The sequence below is a fragment of the Acinonyx jubatus genome, chromosome D2 (assembly GCF_027475565.1).
Source record: "Acinonyx jubatus isolate Ajub_Pintada_27869175 chromosome D2, VMU_Ajub_asm_v1.0, whole genome shotgun sequence".
Classification (NCBI taxonomy): domain Eukaryota; kingdom Metazoa; phylum Chordata; class Mammalia; order Carnivora; family Felidae; genus Acinonyx; species Acinonyx jubatus.
The window spans coordinates 1918826-1938731 of record NC_069393.1 but is presented as its reverse complement, the minus strand read 5'-3'; the positions used below and the strand labels follow the sequence as shown (position 1 = coordinate 1938731).

At 53.5% G+C, this 19906-nt stretch overlaps 1 protein-coding gene across 2 annotated transcripts in view; it reads left to right on the top strand.

Annotated features, from left to right (window-relative positions):
* The first annotated feature begins 2685 nt into the window (after window positions 1-2685).
* CD2H1orf198 (chromosome D2 C1orf198 homolog) overlaps window positions 2686-19906 on the top strand; it is a 29859-nt gene continuing 12638 nt past the window's right edge. For both annotated transcript variants that reach the window (XM_053206884.1, XM_027047025.2), the window contains exons 1-2: window positions 2686-3072; window positions 16857-16907. In XM_053206884.1, the coding sequence (XP_053062859.1) occupies window positions 2731-3072; window positions 16857-16907 (393 nt within the window). In that variant the 5' untranslated portion in view covers window positions 2686-2730. The remainder of the gene's footprint in view (window positions 3073-16856; window positions 16908-19906) is intronic.

Sequence of the window (19906 nt, the reverse complement as noted above, 5' to 3'; positions counted from 1 at the left end):
TATTTTTTTATTTATATACATATATAAATAATTTTCTCCTTCAGTTTCAGTTAAGTCTTCTATCAGAGCGATTTAATTCCTATGAGTTTCTTATAATCTGGAAGTTTCCTTTAGTTATCCCTTATCACCCAGAGCATGGACTTCACATACTTTGGCTGATGGCCCCGATTTATCTCATATCATATTTCTATTATGATTTCTCTGGCAGTAAATCATATTTGATCTGAAATATACATAATTGGGCTGTGCTTTTTTGAAGGCAACATTTATTTTTGCAACTGCTTGGAAAACCACATGGGACCAAGCTTTAGTAGCACAGAAGCCTTCCTACGTGAATTTCAAAGCAAGTTCAAAGATGTTAGTTAAGTTTCCAGAATACATCTTTAAGCATCACCCACACCCCATATGAAACAAAGATTAGGGGGATAATAATGCTAACTATGTAACATTCATTCATTCATTTATTCATGATTCATTCAACAAATAGTCAGTGAGCACTTGCTCTGAACCAGGCTTTCTTGTTCCTCGCAATAAACAAGAGAGATAAGGTTCAGTGGATTCAGGTTAGCAAACTGAGCATATACATAGCATTGACTTCAATAGAGAGAATAATAATACCAAACTCTTTTCAACCTGGTGGCTTCAGAGTCATTCACATACCCTGTAACCCAGACTATTATCTGGTGGCTTTTCCCACTGCTTCAATATATTATGCTGAGAACATTGTTGATAGCAATTTTTTTTTTTTTTTTTTTTTGAGAGAGAGAGAGAGAGCGCGCGCGCAGGGGAGGGGCAGAAAGAGGGGGAGACACAGAATCCGAAGCAGGCTCCAGGCTCTGAGCTGTCAGCACAGAGCCCAAAGCAGGGCTGGAACTCATGAACCGCGAGATCATGCCCTGAGCTGAAGTCGGTTGCTCAACCTACTAAGCCACCCAGGCGCCCCATAGCAGTAACTTTTCTCATAGATCTTGTCACACTGATGACATTCCAAAAATATCTTCCTAGGATTTCTGGGCCAGAATATGATAAGGCTACCTCACATTTAAAACAGAACTTTGCAAGTTATTTCCAGGACTGTGTTCAGAATTATCCAAGTACTACTTTAGAGGCAAAGACCGTAAGTAGCAGCTGAAATGCACATTTTTTGTTCGAAGAGTTCTAAATTCTCATCTGAGACCTGTTATTGTCTTGTACAAAACAGCAAGATGGTAAGGCGGCTGAGGGCTCTGTATAATTGTAATTGTTGTGGTCTGGAACACACTTCAAAATGACAAACCTGGCCCCGCTCTTGTTGCTTTTCTGCCTACGAAAACTTTCCGTGCCTCTTCAGTTTGCAAATAGCGAGCTGCTGAGAGTTCTTGTGATTTCTGAGATTCCAAAGTAAAGCCTGTCATTTATTTCATCCGTGGTTTGGGAGGAAGCAAAGACCACGCAGCCGCTCGGGGAAAACCTGTTCACGTGCAAGGGCAAGACCAAGTACAGGTGTGCTGGCCGCCGGCCCCTACACCTGTCCTGCAGTTCATTTAGGGAAAGGCACTGTGAACACTTCATTTCACGTCTCCGTCTCTTTAAGAGGAGCGGGAACTAATTTTCTTCGACCGCCCGGACTCTAGTCCAGTCTCCCCAGGTCGTCCCCTTCGGCCTCCTAGCCGCCCGCCCGGCGCCCACCCCTTCTCTGTCGCTCATGGCGCCCGGACCCTGCCCCCGCGTCTTGGCTGGACTCCAAGAAGGCGAGGAAGATGGCTCATCAAGGAAAGGGGCAGGACAGGGATGAGGCGGCCGGTGGCTCGGTCCTGAAATCGGGCTTTCTTGGCACACGGGAGGGAGAAAACTTTCCTTTGTCAAACAAGTGACCACGTGGCGCTATGGCGGTCACCACCAGCAACCCGTCAGACCGCGGGCCGCGGACTTGGGGGCGCGCCCGCCATCTGCTCAGCAGCCCAAGGGAAGCCCTGAAAAGTGGGGGAGCGGCAGGAAGGCACGAGAGCAATAAAGGCCCGGTAGAGTGGCGTGGAGGGCGGGGTTCCGGGAGTGGGGGGCGCGGAGGGTGGGGTTCGCGAGAGGGGGCGGGTCCGGGAGGGGGCGGTGGGCAGGATCCCCGGGAGTGGGCGGGTTCGGAGGCGGGGTTCCCGTGGTGGGGCGGGCTCGGTGGGCGGGGTTCTCGGGGGTCGGGGTGGAGAGGGCGGGGTACCGCGGGGGGCTGGCGTGAGGTCGCGGGGCTCCCCCGGGCCGGGAGGGGGCGGAGGGCGGAGTACTCGGGGTTAGAGGGGTGCGCGGGGTTCCCAGAGCTGGGCGCGCGCGGAGGGCGGAGTGCCCGAGGGCGGGGAGGTTGCGGAGGGCGGAGTTCCGGGGGGTGGGCGGGCTCGAGAGGCAGGGTCCTCGGGGGTGTCGGGAGAGCGGGGGTACACGGGGGTGCGAGGCGCGAGGCGAGGGGTTTCAGGGGCGGGGAGTTTGTCGGGGGGGCGGGGTTCCCGGGGGTGGCCGGGCTCGGGGTGCAGGGTCCTGTCGGGTGTGCGGGAGGGCGGCGTCCCCGGGGGTGCGGGCGCGGAGGGCGATTCCCGGGGCCGCGGGGTTCCCGGGTCGGGCGGGCGCGGGGGCGGGGCTGGGGGCGGAAGGGCGCCGCGCTCGCGGGCGGAGAGGGGGCGGGGCTCGCGGGGCGGGGCTCCGGGCTGCGGGGGCGGCGCGGCGCGGGGAGGGGCGCGGGTGGGGGGAGCGGCGGGCAGGCCGGGCATGGCGTCGATGGCGGCGGCGATCGCGGCCTCGCGCTCGGCGGTCATGAGCGGGAACCGGCCTCTGGACGACCGGGAGCGGAAGCGCTTCACTTACTTCTCGTCGCTGAGCCCCATGGCCAGGAAGATCATGCAGGACAAGGAGAAGATCCGCGAGAAGTACGGGCCCGAGTGGGCGCGGCTGCCGCCCGCGCAGCAGGACGAGATCATCGACCGGTGCCTGGTGGGGCCGGGCGCCCCGGCGCCCCGCGCCCCCGGGGACCCCGGGGACTCCGAGGAGCTGGCGCGCTTCCCCGGCCTGCGCGGGCCCACGGGCCAGAAGGTGGTGCGCTTCGGGGACGAGGTAGGCGCGGGCGGGGCCGGGGACCCTCTCCCCTCCCCTCGTGGCCCCTTCAGGTTGCGGGGGTCCGGGCTGGCAAGAAGGCGCGGAGATGGGAGTGGGCGCGAGGGGCGTCCCAGGGCCGGGGACGCGGGGCTAGGGGCTCCCCAGGGGGAGTTTGAGAATCGCCGTGAGGAGGGGTCTTTAAAGACCCTCCATCTAGACTTGCTCTGCTGGGCCTCACCGGATCCAGAGACTTCTCCGAGCCATAGGCTCGGACCAGAGTGGAAACGGCAAGGAATTTTCAGCCAGCCAAGCCTGAGTTCTGATCCACTTTGCTACTTGGCTGTATGGCCATGGGTGACTTAACCTCTTAGAGCCTCAGTCCCCACCCCCCTTCCTGGTGTAAACCGGAGATAATGATACCCACCCCGTGCCTGCCAGGGAAGGCACTCCGAAAGTTATATGTATTAATGTTAATATTTGTGATGAGCTGTATGGGGCAGGTGAAATTGTCAAGCAAGATAAGGAGAAGGAAGAGGTGCCTTCCAGGGTTAGGAGGCAAAACCGAAGATGTTTCCCTAAAATGTTTTCCGGGTGAGCACGCTGTGCAGCTTTGGTTTGGGGTGAGCACAGAGCCCCGTTTTTCCATCAAGAAGCTAAGGGATGAGTTTAAATGGGCTCCAGCAAGCCTTTGCTACATATAAGGGCATGTCTGCATCTCTGATCTGGACACTGTGCCCACACTTCTAGAGGAGAGAAACACTGTAAACCTACAGGAAAAAACTCAGGGATGCCCCCTTCTAAGTCACGGAGGCCTGGGTGTTCAGTGCCGCTTGGAAACTTGGTCTTTTTCTTTTCTTCTTCTTCTCCTTCTTTGTTTGTTTCACTGAAGCCTCTTTGGTGCCATTAGAATTTGCGCTGTGGCTGGCTGGCCTTTCACACTGAACTTTTACCATGAAGGGGTAAGTCAAAGGAGCAAGAAGTATAAAAAGAAGTATACAAATGAAACCCGCATTTGTTAAGGCTGTGAGCCTCAAGGAGGGGTGCTGCGCTTGGCAACTTTTTTGGAGGGTGTCGTGGATTGGGGAAGGAAAGGACGGCGAGTTCTAAATCTGATTTTCAGACTTGGGTGTGCTGAGACATTTATTAGTACAAAATGTTTGCGGTCATAAACCCACTTACATGTGAGGGATGTGTGAAATGCGCTGGCACCACTGCCTTCTTCTGGCTGAATTCAAAGAAAAGTCTCCATTGCACTTGAAACTCTGAAGGCTTTGCCAGGAAAAACGGGTGTGGTAAACTGGAGACATGAAAATATAGGTTCAAAATGTATTTGAGAGCTGAAACATTTTCCGTGTGAAAATCCGCATGTGTATGCAAATGTTTGCAAGTGTGTGTGCTCAGGTTCGAGCAATGAAAAAACATGCATTCCCTCTTTGGAAAAGTCATGAGTAAGTACATATGAGAGGAAGTAAACTTGTAAGTATTTAACAGATGTTGGAGAGTGACTGTCATTTTTCCTTAGCTTGGCGTCCGGCTAAGAATACCCGCATGCCTGCTCATCATTAAAAGGCCCTTGCCATATAAGGGCTCAGTATCACTGATAAGGAAAGAGGTGCTCCAGTTCCTTAACTGGGTACCACACTGAGCTGTTTCGGAGTCTGTAAACCCAGTGTGACTTAAAAGCAAATGGAACTGTTCAGTGTGGGACCTGCATGCTTCTCCAGGAGCAAACCCGCCCTGCTTTTCCCACTTGAACTCAGCTTTACAAAACGGGCTGGGAACGTGCCCTGACATGGCTCTGACCAACTTTAGCGCAGATGGGCAGAGAGATAGAAGACACCGAATTAGAGGAGGGGTACTTAGGAACATTGCCCGTGGGGTATTTTTGCTTGTGGTGGCTGTGTGGATTAATGGGACTAGGGGGTTTAAAATGCATTTCCCGAGACCTGGCAGGAGGTTGGCCCCAGACTAGTTGGTGGTCCAGGAGGAGAGCTGTTCATGGAGAGGGCTGGCTCCTAGACACAAGGGACGATGGATGGAGACAGGGGGTGGGGAGTGACCGTGGGTAGGCTGGCAGACAGAGTGGCCCAAATAGGTGACCCAGGTTTGTCCAGAAGGGCCCTAAACCAGAGTGAGTAGGGCACTCTGTCCCTTCCCACTTGATCTGTCTTCTGGTGTCCCAGGGGCCTCGGCAGCCAATCATGGAATGGGGGAGAATGCTCTCCAGGGCCCTCCAGCGTCCTACCCTCTCAACTCCCCCCCCCCCCCCCCCCCCCACTCCCTGCCCCACATCTTCAGACAGACCTCTGATGGCTTGGTGCTTTGAGTGAATCAGCTGTCTCTGGAGCCACTGTCTGACCCTAGACGATGAGCAGGGACTATTTTTAGTACTTCAGCGAAAGATCACCGGCCTCCTGGCTTTTGAGGCCCTTTCCTAAGACTGAAGTAGGAGGACTCTGGGCTTTGCAGTCAGTCTTGAGTTTTGGCTCCCCCAGCTTTTTGACCGGGGTGAAATCACAGACCTCTCTGAGCTTCAGTGTTCTCACCTTTGCGATGGGAGTGACATTAACAGGATGAGTAGAGAGCGAATGTCCACGAAGGGCCTGTGGGCTTACAAGATGGTGAGAATGCCATTGACCCTTGACCAACATGGGTTTGAAGCGCGTGGGTCCATTTATATGCAGATTTTTTTCCTGATCAGCACAGTCCTGTAAATGTGTCTTCTTTTCCTTATGAGTTTCTGCATAACATTTTCTTTTCTCTTACTCTCTTGGAAGAATACGGTAAACACACATAACTCACGAAATACGTGTTAATCGATTGCTGATGTGATCGGCAAGGCTTCTGGTCGATAGTAAGCTATTAGTTAAGTTTTGGGGGAGTCGGAAGATTACATGTGGATTTTTAACTGCACAAGTGTCCCTAACCCCCTGCTGTTCAAGCGGCAACTGTATTAGCCAGTCTCTGTTTCCACTTACAAAAATCATTATTATGAAATAAACATATTCTTGCTGCTGCTAAGCCTGGGGTTGTCCAGTTGGGGTTGTCCAGTCAGAGTTGTCCACGTGAGAGGGAGCTCTGACCTGGGGGGCTCTGGTGCTGTGCTTTGGGGCACGTATTTGAAGCTTTGGTTTGCTCTGTCCACAGCCTGGCCATGATGTGGCCTGTCTCTGGATCGGCAGTCACATCAGCCTCAGATTGTGCCACCCCACCCTTTCAGCTACCCTGAAAGGCAAGGACATCACCTGTTTCTCTGAATACCCTGTCCCCCGTTGCCAGTAACATTTTTGTATCCCACATTTTAAGTCATATGTGACCAGCATCTAGTCATTAGAAACCTGATTGTGTGTGTGTGTGTGTGTGTGTGTGTGTAAATATATATAGATAGATAGATAGGTATTTATATACACACATTTTTTTTAATGTCCATTTATTTTTGAGAGAGCACACAACAGAGCGTGAACAGGGGAGGGGCAGAGAGAGAGGGAGACACAGACTCCGAAGCAGGCTCCAGGCTCCGAGCTATCAGCACAGAGCCTGACATGAGGCCGGAACTCCGGAACCGTGAGATCATGACCTGAGCCGAAGTCAGACGCTTAAGTGACTGAGCCACCCAGGCGCTCTGAAACCTGATTGCATAATGATGGCCATCGATTCTGGTGGCCACGAGTATGGTCAGGGGGGACTGCTCTGTGTAGGACTGCTCAGCACTGTGGCATCTGTGTTCATTTTTACCCTCGCTGTCTGTACAGAGAGAAGACCAGGGCTCAGATCCCCCTCCCCTTGCCGGGATGACCAGCCTGGTGCAGGAGGAGATTGGCTGCCTTTGTGCATTGGCCAGGAGGGGACCCGTCAGTTTTCAGTTTTTATTTCCCTTGGGACTCAATTCGGCAAATGTTTCTCAGCCTATTACGTTAGAAACGAGAGGCCCTCTGGCTTTAGGACTGCTTAGGCTGCCCGTAATTTTCACCACCTCCTTTAAAAACTCCCCCCTCTGACATTCGATCTTCGCATAGTTTCCACACAAGGCCGCCAGCCCCTCCTGCCCCCCATCCTGTCCCCAAGCAGCTCCTGTCAGAGAATCTGGAGCTCCTGCTGGCGGCATACGACTCTCCTAGCAAAAGAAGCGGAGTGTCCCCAGACCTGGCTTCCATTCCGGCCATGTCACCAGCAAGGCGACCCCTGCTCAGGGTGTAGGTCTCCCTCCATGAAATGAGTGGCAGTCCTGGCTTGGAGCGACATAGATGCTGGGACATGCCCTTCTGGTCCCGTACGTGGTATGAACGGTAAGGCGTGTTTGCAAGCGGATGCCTTTCGCAGTCCGACTTCCCCTGCCACCCTTTAGCAGTAAAGTCTGGGGAATGGCTTACTCTGGGAGATGAGAAGGTCTTCGTTTTAGAAGGTTTTCGAGATCACTCAGTCTGCTTTGCTGCTTCCCGTTATCAAGTAGGGGGGAGAAAAAATACCCCAAAAGCTGAATGTTTGCGACCACTCCCAAACCCCTTGCCACCCGTCTCGCAGGATCTGGGTCACGTTCCAGGCTCCACACAGGGACCCAGCAGGTAAGCCTGGAAATTTGGTGTGTTGACTTCTCCCAGACCCACTTGTGCCTCCCGCCTCGCGTAAAGTAGGTGAAGCTGGGTAGGAAGGGTGTTGCCGTGTGCCAGCACCCCCGCGACCCTGATCTGGATTTTGCACGGTGCAGAACACAGAGGTTTAGGGCCCTGGAGCCACACAGCGCCACCCCCTCTCGAACAGCTGAGCAAGACCAGCCGCTGTGGGAAGGAAGTGTCCCTCCTGGGCACCTGCCTCCGGCCCCCTCCCGCAGGGATCTGGGGGCTGGCTGGCTGCCCCCTTGCCCCCCTCCGCCTTCACCTCCGTTTCTGGGGCTGAGCCTTGGCCTCCCTGACTCCCTTGACACCCTCTGCACGGCCTGCACTTCTCGGGCCTCTGGGGGTCCATGCCTTGCCAACCCCCCCTCCCCCACCCCTCTCGCTCTTGCTCCCAGCCTTTCCCACAAGTGATTGCGGGGGGGGGGGGGGGGGCCTCCGAGGCCAGGGGGTCAGCATGGAATATACCGGTTCGGCAAACCTGGCGAAGCTGCTGTCTGTGCTCAGCGTCCTCGGGGCTTTTTCCTCCTCCTCAGGGTGCAGGCTGGCCAGCCTAGATTTTTTTCTTTTTTTTTTTGTTAAGTTTATTTATTTTTCTTAGTAACCGCGATAATCAACTTAGGGCCCGAACTCAATGACCCTTAGATCAAGAGCCACACACTCTGCTGACGGAGCCAGCCAGGCACCCCTTGCTTGTGTCTTTTAAAAAATTAACTAATTAAATTGTTACAAAATATGTAAAATCGTGTACCTGTATGTTACTGTTAAGAAATCCAAACCATGCAGGAGCAGCATTGTGAAGCAGTTGGTAGTGTCCTTCTAGAACTTTCCTCAAGTATTAACACCTTCATCAGGTTTGAGGTTGGATACGTGATGGCCTGACAGCGGACCCGTAACGTGCGCGGACCCCTCTGACCCTTCCCCTGGAGCAGTTTGGTCTTTTCTTGTTTCAGCCTTTGGCAGAAAATAAAAAATAAGAAGCTAAAAAAATAAGGGGGAAATCTGAGAGTTGCTTTCTCAGTATTTGGGATTTGTTCTTTAAGGAAGGTGGAATGTGTAATTACGATTCCCACCTTCTGTCTGGTAGAGCCAGGCATTTTTTAGAAAAGATGACAGGGTCCACGTGGCTTTTCGCATCCTGGGACCTGGGTTTCTGTGCCCCGGCTCTGGACAGGAGTTGAGAATGTGGCCCTGAGTTCAGATCCGTTTCCTGGGCCGCGAGGGGGAGGCTGCTGGGCCTCCGCCTCACGCTTCCCCTTTGGGAAGGTTCTTTGCCGGGATTAGCACCTGGCCTGCTACCCCACGTAGGAGAGGAAGGGTACTGAGCAGGTGGGCCCTGGGAGCTAAGGGAGCCTGTGGTCCTCTCCCTGGCTCCTGTGGGAGGGTGTGCAGGGAAGGGGTGGGGCAGAGCTGGGAAGCATGTGGGCAGGTCTGGAGTCCTGTCTCATTGACAGGAGTCATTTTCACACTCTCAAGAGAGTCCCTTAATTCTGGAGAAGAAAATCCTTTTTTTTTTTTTTTTTTTAAATAATAAAGACCAGACCTGTCTTTTTTTTTTTAATGTTTTAATATTTATTTATTTTTGAGAGAGAGAGAGAACAAGCTGGGGAGGGGCAGAGAGAGAGGGAGACACAGGATCTGAAGCAGGCTCTGTGTTGACAGCAGAGAACCCGACACCGGGCTCGAACTCAGGAACCACGAGATGACTTGAGCCGAAGTCGGATGCTGAACACACTGAGCCACCCAGGTGCCCCTAGACCTTTCTGTCTGTTGCCTTCAAGCTCTCTTCCACCTCCCCCTGCTCACATTACCACCGTGGCACCCAGCTTTCGTGTCTGACTTTGTGTTCCCTGTGGAACCTGCCCGCTAGTTCAGTCCTAGCTGCCTTTCCGTTGTGGGGACTGAAGTTTTGTCCTTGCGTTTATGGAAACCCTCCTATCTCAGCAGAGTTAAATATATGACAAGTCAGAGGGAAAAGCATCGATTCCATAAATAAATAAATAATGGTCCCTAAAAAGAAGCCGTTGGTTGAAAAAAAGGGCATATTTTAATCGTTCTTCTTCCTCACTCCCCTGTCTTTTTTTTTTTTTAAAGTAAACTTTGTTTTCTAGAGCAGTTTTAGGTTGAGAGCAAAACTGAGCAGAAAGTACAGAGATTTCTTGTATTCTCCCTGCCCCGACGTACACACAGCACCCGCACCCCCCCGCCCAACAGCCCCGCTCAGAGTGGTGCACCTGTTACCTTGGATGAACCCGCACTGATGCATCAGCATCCGCCAGAGTCAGTAGTTCACGTCGGGGCTGACTCTTGCAAGCGTTCAGTGGGTCAGGCCAAACGTATGACAACACGTAGCCATCATACGGCATAGTTTACCGCCCTAAACATCCTGTGCTCCACCTGGTCGTCCCTCCCATCCCCAAGCCCCACTCTCGGTACTGTCTCCATAGTTTGGCCTTTTTCAGAATGTCACGTAGTTGGAGCCAGAGAGTCTGTAGCATTTTCAGATTGGCTTCTGTCATCGAGTAATACGCGTCGCAGGCCCTTTCACAGCTTGATAGCTCATTTCTTTGTAGCGCCGAATAACAACCCATTGTCTGGGGGAACCGCGGTGTATTTATCATGCACCTGCTGAGGGACATCTCCGTTGCTTCCCAAGTCTTGGAAATTTACGAGTGAAGCTGCTCTAAACATCCGCGTGCCGGTTTCTGTGTGGATGTAGGTTTTCAACTTGTCTGGTTGCATACCACGGAGTGGGATTGTCTCACCCGCTTCTACCGTGCTGCTGCTGACACGGAACAGCTCCCCAGGGACAATGTGCTCCGTGCTGGCTGTGCCGGGAAGCCCAGACCACGTGACATCACTAGAGGGCCGCGACAGCGACAGAGGGGAGTTTCTGTCCCCTTCTCCAGGCTCTGCCGGCTGAGCCTGATTTCTCCGACCTATGGTATCTCACAGTTTAAATTTTTTACCTTTAAGTCAAGGTGCCACCATCTGTCAATCTCCTCTAATTTAGGGACTCCAGGAACACAGTGACGATGTGTGGTTCCAGTGAGCACCTTGCCATGTTCCAGGATCCTGACACTGCTTCTGAATTACTCAAGGAGCACGTCTATTTCTGGGATCCTCGGTGGTTGGGATTCTAACTCCCGTTGGCACTGAAATTTAGCCAACCGTGCACTGTATTCCTACGTTCTGAGGATGTTCTGACTCCAGCAGATGAGAGTGTTTCGTCCGTAACGGTTGCATAGTTCTCGTAGGTATGCAACAGTGTCGTTAGAAATGCAGCTGCACTCGTTTCGTAGGTCATCTTTGAATGCATATGGAGGAATAAGGGAATGAATGTTTTCAAATGCGAATTGCATTATGCTGGAGCCTTGCAGCTTATCAGGAGACTGTTCATTTGCCTCGGGTGATTATACTAATGCGCAGAGCCCTGGTCTCGCCTTGTTCCAGAGTAGGATGGGAGAAAGCTGGCCCAGAAGCCCCGGGCTTCTCGTGAGAGCAGCTTGAACCCTGGGTGGGTTTGGGAGGAGGTCCTGTCTGGGGATGATGAGAGCCACCTAGCAGTAGTGACTGAGGGCACCACTGCACGTGGTGTGGAGTGGGCAGACAGAGGCGGGCCCCTTGCCCCGGAGGTCCGCAGGCACGGGCAACCTGGGGTGGCCCTGTGGCCAAGCGCTCATGATGTGTGGGGAGTCTGGCGTCTCATGATGAGCGGAACCAGGTAAGCTGCCCCGTGGAACGGCGACATTAGAATTACCTAGGGAGTTGTTAGCGTTGTAAAACTGGGGCAGATGGGACCTGCAGGTTCTGCCGGTTGTAACAGCATCCTACGGGACGCCAATTTACAGTCAGGCCCGGGAACGGCTGGGGTACGGCCCCCTTGAGAGTGTCTGGAGTCTGGTGTCTGTGATCAGTGCCTGCGTGAACCCCAGGCACGTGGGAAGGAGCCATTCCCATCGAATACCTGGGGACAGGTGTGCCTGCCACAGAGAGGGTGCAGTTTGTTCGGGCCAAGGTGGCAGACAGGCCCCCAGCCTTCAGAGAGGCCCAGGGTGTAGCCTAGACTTCCCAAGTGCTGCAGGGTCTCAGAAACGGTTTTTCAGATGTTCCAGGAAAGGTGCGGCTTCCTGTCTGCTGGCCCTTAGTGGCCTGGCCTTGTGCGGTGGGAGATCAGAGGCCACCTCAGATAGCCCATGCCTCCGGGTCGGCCTCCTTCTTAGGGTGGGCCTGTAGAGGACCTAAGGGACACCCAGCGCAGACAGTGCTGTCCACAGGTGCCATCGGCCCCACACGCTTGAGACACAACGATAAAATTCGCTGGCCCTGAAAGCGGAAAGAAAGTTACAAAAGAATAAATGCTCAGTCGTGTCTAACCCGGTTCATTAAGAGGAAAGGTTGATATTTGTAAAATTTCACCATACTTGAAGTCAATTTTAAGTCCAGAGTTTCTCATTCCGGAATAATTTTAGAATAGTCATGACTTTTACAGAGAAATCATTCTCTGACCACGACTTTTAACCCGAAGACCTTAGGTAGTAGCCAGAGGCACCACGGTAATTAATTAGGAAATGCTGAGTTTTGAGCATTCTTGACTTTTGTAGGGTTTTTTTTTTTCAGGGGGGACATTTTTTTTTGAAAAACAGATTTTATTTTTTAGAGATAGGTTCTTAGCAAAACGAGTGGAAAACCCCTCCCTCCACACGTGCACAGCCTCCCCCACTGTCAACATCGGCCGCCAGAGTGGAACGTTTTTTACAGTGGATGAGCCTGCTCGACACATCGTCGTTGCCCAAAGCCTGTGGTTGACATTGGGGTTTATTCTTGATGGGGCACATTCTGTAGGTTTTGAGAACAGGATCCATCGCTACAGTATATGGTATGGAGTGTTTTCATTGCTCCTAAATCCTCTGCGCTCTGCCCTCTCTCGAACTCCAGCAACCACAGATCTTTTTACTGTCTTTGTGATTTTGCCTTTTCCAGAACGCATACAGTTGGACTCATCCAGTACGTAGCCTTTTCAGATCTCTTTATTGTGGGAGAATATACATAACATAAAATGGACCCTTCTAACCATTTTTAAGTATACGTTTAGTATATTCGCACTGCTGTGCAGCCATTAGCACTCTCTGTTTCTAGAACTTTACCATCACCCGTCAAAAACTCCGAATCCAGGGCTGCTTGGGCGGCTCAGTCGGTTAAGAGTGACTCTTGATTTCCACTCAGGTCATGATCTCACAGTTTGTGGGATCGAGCCCTGCGTCAGGCTCTGCACTGAAAGGGTGGTGCCTGCTTGGGATTCTCTCTCCCTCTCTCTCTCTCTCTCTCTCTGTGCCTCTCTCTCTCTCAAAATAAGTAAACATTAAAAAAAAAAAAGAAACTTTGAATCCTTTAAACAATGATTTCCCATTCCAGCTGCCCCCCTGGTGAGCTCTATTCTCCTTCCTGTCTCAATGAATTTGCCTCATCTGGGTACCTCAAATAGCTGGCATATGACATCTGCCCTTGGGTGACTGGCACATTCATTTAGCAATGTCTTCAGGGTTCATCCAGGTTGTAGCCTGATTCAGAATTTCCTTCCTTTTGAAAGCTGAGTAGTATTCTGCTACCGGATGTGTTTGTCCCATTTTGTGTGTTCATCTGTTGACGGACGTTTGCGTTGTTTTCACGTTCTGGCTCCCGGGCGCGTAACTCGGCCGTGCGTACCGGCGTTCGAGCATCTGTTCAAGTGGCTGCTTCGTGAGATCATGATCTGAGCCGAAGTCGGATGCTTAACCGACTGAGCCACCCAGGTGCCCCTAATTCTTTTAATAATAGTAATGGCTATGTTTTTTTTTTTTTTTATTTTTTTAACGTTTATTTTTGAGACGGAGAGAGACAGAGCATGAACGGGGGAGGGGCAGAGAGAGAGGGAGACACAGAATTGGAAGCAGGCTCCAGGCTCTGAGCCATCAGCCCAGAGCCTGACGCGGGGCTCGAACTCACAGACCGCGAGATCGTGACCTGAGCTGAAGTCGGACGCTTAACCGACTGAGCCACCCAGGCGCCCCAATAATGGCTATGTTTAACACCAGGTTAAAAAATCCCTAAACCTCTCACAGTCCACTTTTGCGTGGGTTGGCGCGAGCCCACTCCAGCCCACGGCTGACTGCGGCCTCCGAAACGGGGGCCCCACAGAGATCTTAAAACACTCCGGCCTCCATTCTTTTCCCAAACAGTAAAGTAAATGCCGGAGATTTTGTGCAAATATGCGTTCTGGTACTACGGGCAGAGAATAGACATTCTTTTTTATGTATTTATTTTTTTTAAAGTACTTTCTCCATTGGGAGGTGAACATAACGTTGGGCGAATATTTTCCAGCAAGAGCGAATCAGGGCCTCTGGGATGTCAGAGGAAAGACTAGTTGGTGCCTGTGCATCCGGGAGTCCTTGGAGCCACGTGGCGAAGAGCAGAGCCTCCCACGTGTTAATTTCCGGGGGCTGTGTGTCCTGTGGCTCTCGGGGGCTTCCCTTCTGCTTTTTGCCCTGCTCTTTTGGGATCTAGTGACTTCTAGGCTTCTTCCTGTGCCGTGCTGCAGAGAGGAAGTCGTTTCCAGAGAGATGCGGCGCTGTCTCTGGCACAGACCTCCCTCGTGGAGAGGAATTTGACTGTGAGGGTAGCTCTGGGCCACGACCGAGCCCCCACTCCATGACATCCCGTGGTCTAAGCGGCAGGCGTGGTTTGGTGCTTCGATCGTTTCCGGTCTCGGGCACCAGGAGGGCTGGCGGGGGCGCCTGGCAAGCAACCCCTACAGAAAGCACGTGTGGGCATCCACCAGCGCATGCCTGGCCACGTTTTGGTTGCCTGCTGGTCATCGCGGGACCGGAAGAAAAGAGAACACTGTGTGTGCCCGCACCGCCACTCTGCAGTTCTGAGGCCCTTTTGCATCCAGCTGCCCGGGGAGCCTCTTCCCAGCGCTGGAGCGCGCAGCCTCGGCTGACATCAGAGCTTCCGCAACATTTGTGCTCGGCGTGTTTATTCTTGTTAGGCGTTTTAGTATTTTTATGAGCTCAGGATTGCAGAAATCTAAGGAATTTGCCCCTCGACTGAGTTTCTTGCTGGCCGCAAACAAAAGACTGTTGGCCCGACACCAAGTTGGGGAGGGTTCACGGTGGGACCCCCCTCTCTGTCTTCGACCCCCTTGGAATTTCAGCTAACATGGGCTGCAGCCACTGGTGACTGCTGGCTCACCAGGCTCCCAGCTCAGTCCGTGCTCCTGTGAGTCTGCGCTCATTTTCCTTGCAAGGCCAAAAGCTGTGTTTTCATTTTGGCCGATCTCAGCCGTGTAGCTAATATTTAAGGCTAGGTCATAGCCCATGATAAGGGGAGTCCGGCTCCAGCATGCCCTTGGCCACTGGGTCTGCTCCCTTCTGTGCTCTGACTGCCCAGTTAATCTCCGCGCACCTCCTCTGTCCACTGGGGTGGCCCCCCTGGGCTGTCCCACCTCGGGTTGGAAGGACCACGTTTGCCAGTGGATTTCCCTTTCCTTTGCCCCCACAGCTCCAAATCCAGAATAAATGATACGTAAGTGCCATGAGCCTCCTTCACTTTCCCCACGTAGGAAAAAATCCTTCTTGTTTTATTATTCTAGGAGGAGCTTAGAGCTTCCTGAGCTCATAGACTTTGGGAGACTTTCAGGTCCTTTGGCTCGGCTGTGCCCTCCGCACACACAGGCTGGGCTGGACACAGGAATCCCCTGCCGCTGAAGCTAGGCCTGCAGCCCCTCTCTCTTGTCACAAAGGCCCGTTGGTTCACATTCCTCCTGGTGGCCCACTTCCGTTTTTGGAGGGACAAGAGTTTGTAAACTGAGTTTGTAAACCTGGGGTTTAGCTGGAGCTCCAAATGGCAGGGCAGTGGCCCACGTTCTAGCTCATTAGTAGTTTTTGCCCTGAGAGCCAGGCTCATGGGGCCAATGCAAACCGGCCCAGAGGCTAAGGTGGGGACAGTGCTGCTCCCAAAGTAAGGCATCTACAGACCCAGAGGGCGACAGAGCCTGAAGGCCTAACTCTGGGGGTGGGAGCACCTATGGGGGGAGGACCTCTCTTAGCGGGGGTGCTTTAAGCAAGGGCCGTCCCAATTTTTTTTTTTTTAATATTTATTTATTTTGGGGGAGAGCACAAGCGGGAGAGGGACAGACGGAGTGGGCTCTGTGCTGACAGGCTGACAGCGGCGAGCCCGCTGTGGGGCTCGAACTCGCAAACTGTGAGACCGTGACCTGAGCAGAAGCCGGATGCTCAACCGACTGGGTCCAGGCGCCCCCAGGACCGTCCCAATTTAAAATACTTTAATCCCTTTTCAGCGTGTCCCAACTTTTGGTTCCGAAAATATCCCCAGTGGAAGCAAGCACAGAGGAGACGTTTGGTAGCACAGGAAGACGGCTGGGGGCTCGGAGGGGGTAGCCAGGAAAAGGTGATGTTCCCCTCATTTGTTCAGGCCAGTGTGCAAAACACGTTGGATCCGAGGTCAGATTCTCAGTTCCGGTTCTGGAGGGCGCTTTCCATCGTGTGCTGCTGGGGAGCGTGGGGGTGACTTCAGAGCTCTCCTTACCAGTAGGCACCTGTACTAAATGGGGATGTTCATTGATGTTGCCAGTCGGCCCTTTCGAGATCTCTGCTGGGCACATGGGGGCGGGGGGGGGGGGCACGGAGCCTCAGCTGCACTGGCTTTGGCTGGAGGGTTATTGCCTGACATTCTGTTCCCATGTTGATCGTTACAACAGCCCTGCAAGGGAAGCGTGATTCTCTTCTTCCAGATGAGGAAATGGAGGCTCCGAAGGCTGCCTCATCTTCCCATAATGTCTAGTCCTCCTAGAGCTGAGGCTCAATCTGTAAAGCCCCTTCCCCTTTCTGCTCACATCCCGATCATCGATTCCCTCCCCCTCTGCCCCCCCTCCCCCAGGGCCTCCCTCCCATTCATTCACTGAGCCTCCTTTGGGTGGGGGAGGGGCATGCCTGGCCACCTCCAAAAAGGTGAGGGTGAGGCCAGACTGAGAAGGTCAGTGCAGTCTATGCAGAGCACCCAAACATCAGGCTTGCTCCAAGCCAGGAGTTGGGATGAGTCCTAAGTCTTACTTACCCTGTGGCCTTGGGTGGATGTTTGCATGGGGTATGTTTGGGTTTGGGTTTCATATTTATTCTCGCATTTTTATTTCAGGACATAACTTGGCAAGATGAGCACTCTGCCCCTTTCTCCTGGGAAACAAGGGTAAGTTGGATTAAATTTAGATGTGTTTGTCCTTTTGAAAAAGAATGGCGTGGTTGTGTATTTTTCTTGTAGCTCTCGGTGGACTCAGAAGGCGGAGGCCCCACCATCCTGCTGCAGGTGATGCCCCCCTGCTGGTGGAAAAGGAGAGGAGGGGAGACCGTGGAGATGAGCTAGGAAACCTGTGGGGGGGCATCGTGATGGAATTAAAGTGGTCGCCCCTTGACCAGGACCCCGGCCGTCCTGGGAAAGCAGAGTCAGCCCCATCCGGGGCTTTCTCTGCTCCTGGCTCTGCTGACCAATACTCAGCACCTTAGTGGGGGCGCTCCGTAAAGCAAAGCTTGGAGAGAAGCTTTTGAGGGGGGGCAGGCGTTATTAAAATGAACTCAGGGTAGGGTCAGGAGAGGGACAGTGGCAGAGATGAGACTGCAGATCTATCAAAATCGCCTGCAAGAGTCTGCCTGGAGGCGTGACAGTCCTGGGGGCGGGGGGTGGGGAGGAAAAAAGGACATACACTCTTGGAAGCCTGTGAAGTTGATGAGGCAGTGGATACACATGGACAGGTGTTAGCGGTACAGTGCAGCTCGGATCGCTAACCCCTAGTCCCTTGTTCACTTTGATGGTGATGATGATGATAGGTGATGATTCTTGCTAGAGTTGATTCATGGCGTCAAGCTTAACGGACTTTGTCTATTTCCCCCCGTCCTGCCTCGCTGCTCCGGTAGAAGTGCGTTAGTAGGGGACCAAGCAACCAAAAGGCAGGTGTCTGTAACCCAACTAAAACGAGCAAGAGTCTAGAACGTTTAGTGCTGCGTGTCGGAGGGTTCTCCCCATAATGGGGTGACGAGGACGGCAGTGTGCCTGGAACGGGGCTCAGACTTGAGGTCAGATCAGGGCTCTGAAGTGCCTGTTCTTGCAGGGGCTCGTTGGCTGGGCCCACATTGCTCATCCCAGCGGAAATGGGCACGCAGGGGCCTGCGGAGAGGGTGGGTCAGAGCGGGGCAGGGCAGCGAGGGGTTCCACAAGACACCCGGGAAGCCCTCATGTGGGGGGACCTGTGTCTGAAAATGGAACATTTGACAGGGTTCCGGCGGACGAGGGCAGGGGGCACTGTTGCCTACAGGCAGAGCTGCTGAGTGGGCCCCGTGTGACCTGAGGCGTCCCCAGATGGGGAGGTGCACGACCCGGTCCTCACGTGAGAGCTGGGAAGCGGTTTTGGAAATATGTGTTGTCAATGCAGGTGTACGCGTCCACGTGGCGGGTGCGGATGCCCGCTGCCTTTAGCGCACCTTTACGTGGGGTCCTGAACATCCTACGTCTGCACCCAGCATGTGCCCGTGTTTTATTTCCACTGCAGATGAGTAATCTAGGTCTGTGCAGAGGGCAGCGCGAGCGAAACGGTGTGCCTGGAAGCTGGGGTCTCCCTAGGGATCTGGACCCCGGTCGAAGGACATCCAGGAGCAGCCTGGAAACACAGTGGCTCCTGAAACCAGCGAGGAATCCCCTGTCTAGTGACGCTGTCAGGGAAGTTGTGGGTGGGTAGAGACTGCATCATCACGTTGGCGTTCAGCCAGGAGCAGCAGTCTTCTTTTTGGGCTCCCCGGTGAATAACTGAGGAGCACTAACCCTGCCGGTGATATCTACCGGTAACAGACAAATAGACGCTCTGCAGGGACCAAGCAGCCTCGGACGCAGTAGCCCAGAAAGCAGCACAGACTTCCCCAGACCGGGTCCTACGTTTGAGGATATCACAGCGACGAAGGCACAGAGGTCAAAAGAGTGATGACGGCCTACGCTCTGCGTCCATCTCATGCCCCATGAGAATATCACCTCTATTAAGAATTTACTTTGTGAAATATTACTGAACCTGCTATTTTGGGGACAGGACACTCCATCTGTTATTAACTTGCTGCAGTGACAGTCTGGGACAAGGATGGGCGGTGGTTGGAGCAGGTGCCGAGATGGGGCTCAGCCACCGGGGCCAGTGTGGGGCATAGGTGAACGAGAACGAGGACAGCTAACTGTCCCACACAGATCACACCCTGTGCTGGTGCTGAGGGTCCACATCTGCCAGCCAGGTCCCCCAGGCACCTTGTCAGTCAAGAAGCCTCTGGAAGTTAATGGGTGTTGCCCCCTTTGCAGAGAACCAGCTTACGTAACCAATGGGCAGGCTCACTCGGGGTCCTCACCTTTTGGTTTGATCTCTTGAAGTTGGACTTACAGAGTTTAGCGTTAGAACCTTGTAGAGACAAAGCAGAGAACATTCCAGAGAGCAGAGAGGCTCGGCTCCACTCTGTTTGCACAAGTCAGCGTTGAGTTCTAGAAAGTGCCACCACTCACCTCCCCGGCCTGAACTTGGAGTGCCCTGCCTCCTTGCTTTTCGGGCGTCGTCACACTCTCCCTGAGGGCTGGTGAGAACCTCTTTGGAGAGCTGTGAACAGGAGGTGGTTTTAGGCGGCCCTGATCTCCAGGCGTGGGATTCGGGGCCCAGCAGCGGGTTCTCTTGCTCTCCAGTAGTTATCTGTTGATGCGTAACAGACTACCCCACAGCTCCATGGCCCAAAGCAGACATGTATTTGCTTATGATTCTGGGGCTCAGCAGGCTGGGCAGGGCTCCCCCAGCCGTTCTTCTGTTGGCCTTGTTCACTCACCAACTCTTTCTCTGCTCTGACTTCTTAGCCTGGCAGTCATGTCATCCGAGGCCAGGGTCAGCCTGACCGAGGGTCTTGACTGTTGGCAGAACTGAGAATGCCAGGGGCTTGACCAATCGTTGTTAACTCTGTGTGGGCTCCTCCGTTTAGGCCAGCCCATGGGGGTGCCACCCACGGAGAGTGAGCTGGCCCTGTGCTCGGGGGCCAGGAGTCCCCTCCCCAGCGGAAAGCAGCTGTGATCGGGAGTGCCCTTGAGGGCTGGGGGCCAAGTGCAGAATGGTCTGTGGAAGAGTACCCCCTTGTTCAAGTCCTGCTTTGTCTTCCAGCCCAGCCCTCCCTGCCTGGGGCGCG